Source organism: Nelumbo nucifera, chromosome 7 (assembly GCF_055504915.1).
Source record: "Nelumbo nucifera cultivar China Antique chromosome 7, China Antique-T2T, whole genome shotgun sequence".
Classification (NCBI taxonomy): Eukaryota; Viridiplantae; Streptophyta; class Magnoliopsida; order Proteales; family Nelumbonaceae; genus Nelumbo; species Nelumbo nucifera.
This window is the reverse complement of record NC_142655.1, coordinates 32,362,527-32,366,687: the sequence shown is the minus strand read 5'-3', so window position 1 is coordinate 32,366,687 and position 4,161 is coordinate 32,362,527. Positions and strand designations below refer to the sequence as shown.

Here is a 4,161-nt window from a genome sequence, read left to right as displayed (position 1 = left end):
TAGTTATTCCATCATTTGTCAATAGTTACTAAGTGTGTCTCGATATTTCGAATTTTTTATAAATCATTAAATTACATTTTTTTTTACTTTTAAATAACTTATTTACAATCATATAAAACTTGTAAGTATCATTATTAAAATTATATCTTTCCGATATACCTTACATTTTCCATACTTTAAACCTTGAATAGAAAATCCGGATTCCATATATCCATCTAGCTCATGGTTAGGGTATACACGGGTTGAATCAGTTCAATTGCAAGCATTTTGGACAATCAAACCAACTTAATAGATTAATGAACAGCTAAACCGAAATCGACCAACCAACCCCAAGTGTTGGTTTGAGTATATGTATATATATTATATAGAGAGAGAGATTTGGTAATCAAATATACCATTTACAAATATCTTCACCATATTTGGTAACCAAATATATATTAGGGAAATTCTCACATTTTTTATTATTTTTATTTCTCTGTACAAAGAAAAAAACACTTTTTTTTCACTTTAATTAGTTCTTATTCTAGAGATAAGATGAGAACCCCAAGGAATTTTCCTTGGAAATTAACCTCTAAATCATGATGGGACACGTGTCCATATATTATGGACCCACACTTGGTGGGTCCCACTAAGATGCTATAGTAATGTATTTTTGTGAAAAATAACATTATAAGATCAGATCAGATGGCGAAAAAAAAAAAACTCTGATCCCTCATCTCTTAGGTGGGACAGGTAGTGGTGGGTTTGAAATAGTCTGTACTGGGAGGCTTGACCGTTGTATGGTCCTGTTGAAAACACCTTCCCTTAATAATTTAGAATTCAACAGCTCTCTCTACTGATAAGCATAAATATTATAGATAGCTTCCCGTTTATTGATCATCAGAATTCATCCTAAACTTTCACCGCCCATCTTTTGGACCTTCCAAAGAAACTTATCTGACCAAAATCTTAGACCAGAGAAGGAAGATTAAGCACACACACACAGAGAGATGCAGACCTCTCTGGTTTCCACATTCTTTGTCTCCTTGCTTGTGTTTTCTTCCTTGGTGCATTCACAGGATTCTTGCACTTCCAATCTCAGTCTTCAGGATATTCCATTTTCGACTACCTCTCTTAAATGTGAATCTGTTTGGGCTTCTGAGGATTTCATCCTTCGAGTAAGCTTCTCATTTTCTATATATAGCTTTCTTTGATTAGTTCTTCATACCTTGATTAACTTGTGGGAGGATTAATTTCTCTTTCTTGTTCAGTATGAACAGACTGGATCAGTATGGAACTTCATCCTCTCGACGCCAGACACGAATTCCTGGGTTTCAATTGGGTTCTCGTCCAATGGGAGGATGGTCGGCACTAGTGCCATTGCCGGGTGGGTACCGTCCGGCAGTAGCACCGCCGGAGTAATCAAGCAGTACTATCTAAGAGGGACGGGTTCTCAGTCCTGCCTGCCAGATACCGGAAGCCTCAGCGTTACAAACATGAGCATTACATCTCAATCATCACGTTTGTTCCTCGTCTTCCAATTGCAGACCACTCAACCTCAGTCTAGCCTGATTTACGCCGTTGGGCCAAGGAACAATCTTCCATCTTCGCCGGATTATCTCATGGCTGAGCACCGTTCTCAGACCTCCACATCCTTGAATTTCGCCACAGGTGAGTGCAACCTAAGTGGGTTCCTCTCGGTAGATAAGATCTATCATTTCTAAGACATGAAAATGAAAGGTTTTGAGCAATGAGATGAGTGCTCTTCCATCTGTCATGAACAGGCCAGAGCGCATCAACAAACACAGGGTCGACTCTGAAGACTACTCATGGAGCTCTGAACATCTTGTCATGGGGCATCCTAATGATCCTTGGAGTCATAATGGCTCGCTACTTCAAGCGCTACGACCCAACCTGGTTCTACGCACATCTTACCATCCAGTTGACTGGATTCGTCCTGGCAATAGCGGGAATAATCACTGGTTTTTTCTTGGAAGATCAAACCAGTGGTGATGTCGACACCCACAAGGCCATTGGGATCTTCGTCCTTGTGCTGGGGTGCTGCCAGGTTCGTCTATCATCACTCCTCTGGTTTCATTTTTGATCCTCCATTAATCCCATTGGTGAACTTATAATTCCTGTTATCTGTATATGGCCCGATTCTGGAACCAAATTAAAGAATCCAAAAACTTGCAGAGTTGGTCAGTTTTCTGCTTCAGATTTTCAACTTAGTTTGATTGGTCTTGAACTGGTTGCTCAATTGCTTTCCAATTTAATTTTCCCGGAGAAGCAATTCTGCTTTTGGATCACTCCTCCATTTGTTTCTTTCATGACTACTACTTTCTTTTTTAACTCGATTTCATTGAGAACACTGTGTAGCTGATAATGATGTTTTTGACAGTCTTTGCTTTACAGGTCTAATTTGTCTGTTTGATGACATATGCTCTTTTAATTCTTTGTTCTCTTTTCTTGATTTAAAGAGAAAAAAAAAATTGATAATTTCGTTGACTCAACGCTTCTTTATTTGGAAAGATAAAGCTTCGAGATAAGATGAGCTCATCCTAGTTAAAACTGTGGGCGTTTCTTTAATTTGTGACATGCACCCACTTACTGTTATAATTTAGGGTTTGTTTTCATCTTTTCCTCTGGATTGATCTTCTTCTATTCCTTGACTATCATGCGCCTATTTGCTTTAGCCATGTAGATATGACGTGGCATTTTAAATCCAGTGCCCATCAATCAGATAATGACAGTTAGAAGTTAGAGCTGGCCATGTGATCACTGAACCTGTTTTTGAAGTTTCAACTTTGAATTAAAATAAAATAATAGAATAAAGAAACATAAGTAAGCTTCTTTAATTTGCCACGTGGCTGCCAATTAGGGTGCATGGAATAAGGGGGATGATGATTAGGTGAACACGTGGAAGCCTTCTCGGCTGCCATGTGGTCTAGTTTCTCATAATTTACAGAAGCTCTAAGAGGTCTAATGTCTTAACTAGTCACATTGGTTTGTGGAAGAAAAGTTGCACTGGGATATCTTGTATCTTGTAATGTCTACATTCATTGACTTACTATCTTCAGAGACCTAGTTTGTGTAGCCCAAATTGGGCTTGAGCAATTGTGCTATCTTCCTAGACCAAACCAATGGCCATGGCTTCATTTTTGAAAGATTGATATTCAATTATTTTTTATATTCCAATGTTTTAAAAACAGACCCGGAATCGGAGCCATTTTGTCCACTAGTTTTCAGGTCAACAGTTCCACCATCTGATCTGAATGGATAGTTTATTGCAATTTAAAAAAAAAAAATTAAAACAAAAAATGGCCAAAAATCGTTATTTGATCAAATAGGTCAACAATCTCATCACCCTTGTCAGTAGGTCACTGACCAAATCAATGGTTTTTGACAAAAGACCGAACCAGGGGTGAAACATAACCAATTCCCTAGATGGTTTCCAGGCCAAACAGTCCAACTGTCTCGGTCAATGATGGTTCAAAAACTATGTTAGATTCAACTAGCTTCTAAATGCACGAAAGCTGGATCATCCAGCTTGTTCATTTAATCCAACCTCCATGATCAATCATCTTGACACTGTTCTTATTGAATTTTGTAGGTATCGGCATTTCTAGTTCGACCAGACAAGGCGTCGAAGATCCGAAGGTACTGGAACTGGTTTCATCACTACTTTGGAAGGGGTGCAATTTTGTTGGGGATAGGAAATATTTTCTATGGAATCAGCATTAGCAATGGTGGAGATTCATGGAATGCTGGCTATGGCATCATTCTTGCAATCTTGGCTCTTATTGTCATAGTTTTAGAGGTTAGGTTTTGGGTGAAAAAGTGATACTCTTTCTAGAAGAGTGATTTTTTTTTTCTTTTTTGTACCATACAGAGATATCCTTCAGTTCCTCCATTGTTATTTCTACTTGTATTAGTTCATTTCAGTGTTATTATTTTCTATTAATCTTCTTTGATTTGCGTGCATTAATAGGTTTTTATTCTCTAACATGTCCCCTCATGTTAAAGTCCAATGGGTTTGAAGCGCGGATAAGCATGGACCCATTTATGCCTAAACTTAATGGAAGTAATAAGTATCCAATATTAGATTAGTTGGTCTAACAGATTTGGATCATGCCATATCAAGAAACCATTCAAGATAAAAGCTTAAACTGTTAGGTGAGG

At 38.0% G+C, this 4,161-nt stretch overlaps 1 protein-coding gene across 1 annotated transcript; it reads left to right on the top strand.

The window, feature by feature from the left end:
- Nucleotides 1-849: 849 nt before the first annotated feature.
- On the top strand, nucleotides 850-3,940 carry LOC104598269 (cytochrome b561 and DOMON domain-containing protein At3g07570-like). Its single transcript, XM_010260233.3, has 4 exons — nucleotides 850-1,157; nucleotides 1,251-1,650; nucleotides 1,764-2,047; nucleotides 3,593-3,940. The coding sequence occupies exons 1-4, from the start codon at nucleotides 990-992 to the stop codon at nucleotides 3,821-3,823; spliced, it is 1,083 nt and encodes a 360-aa protein (XP_010258535.1). The 5' UTR covers nucleotides 850-989; the 3' UTR covers nucleotides 3,824-3,940.
- The last annotated feature ends 221 nt before the right edge of the window (nucleotides 3,941-4,161 follow it).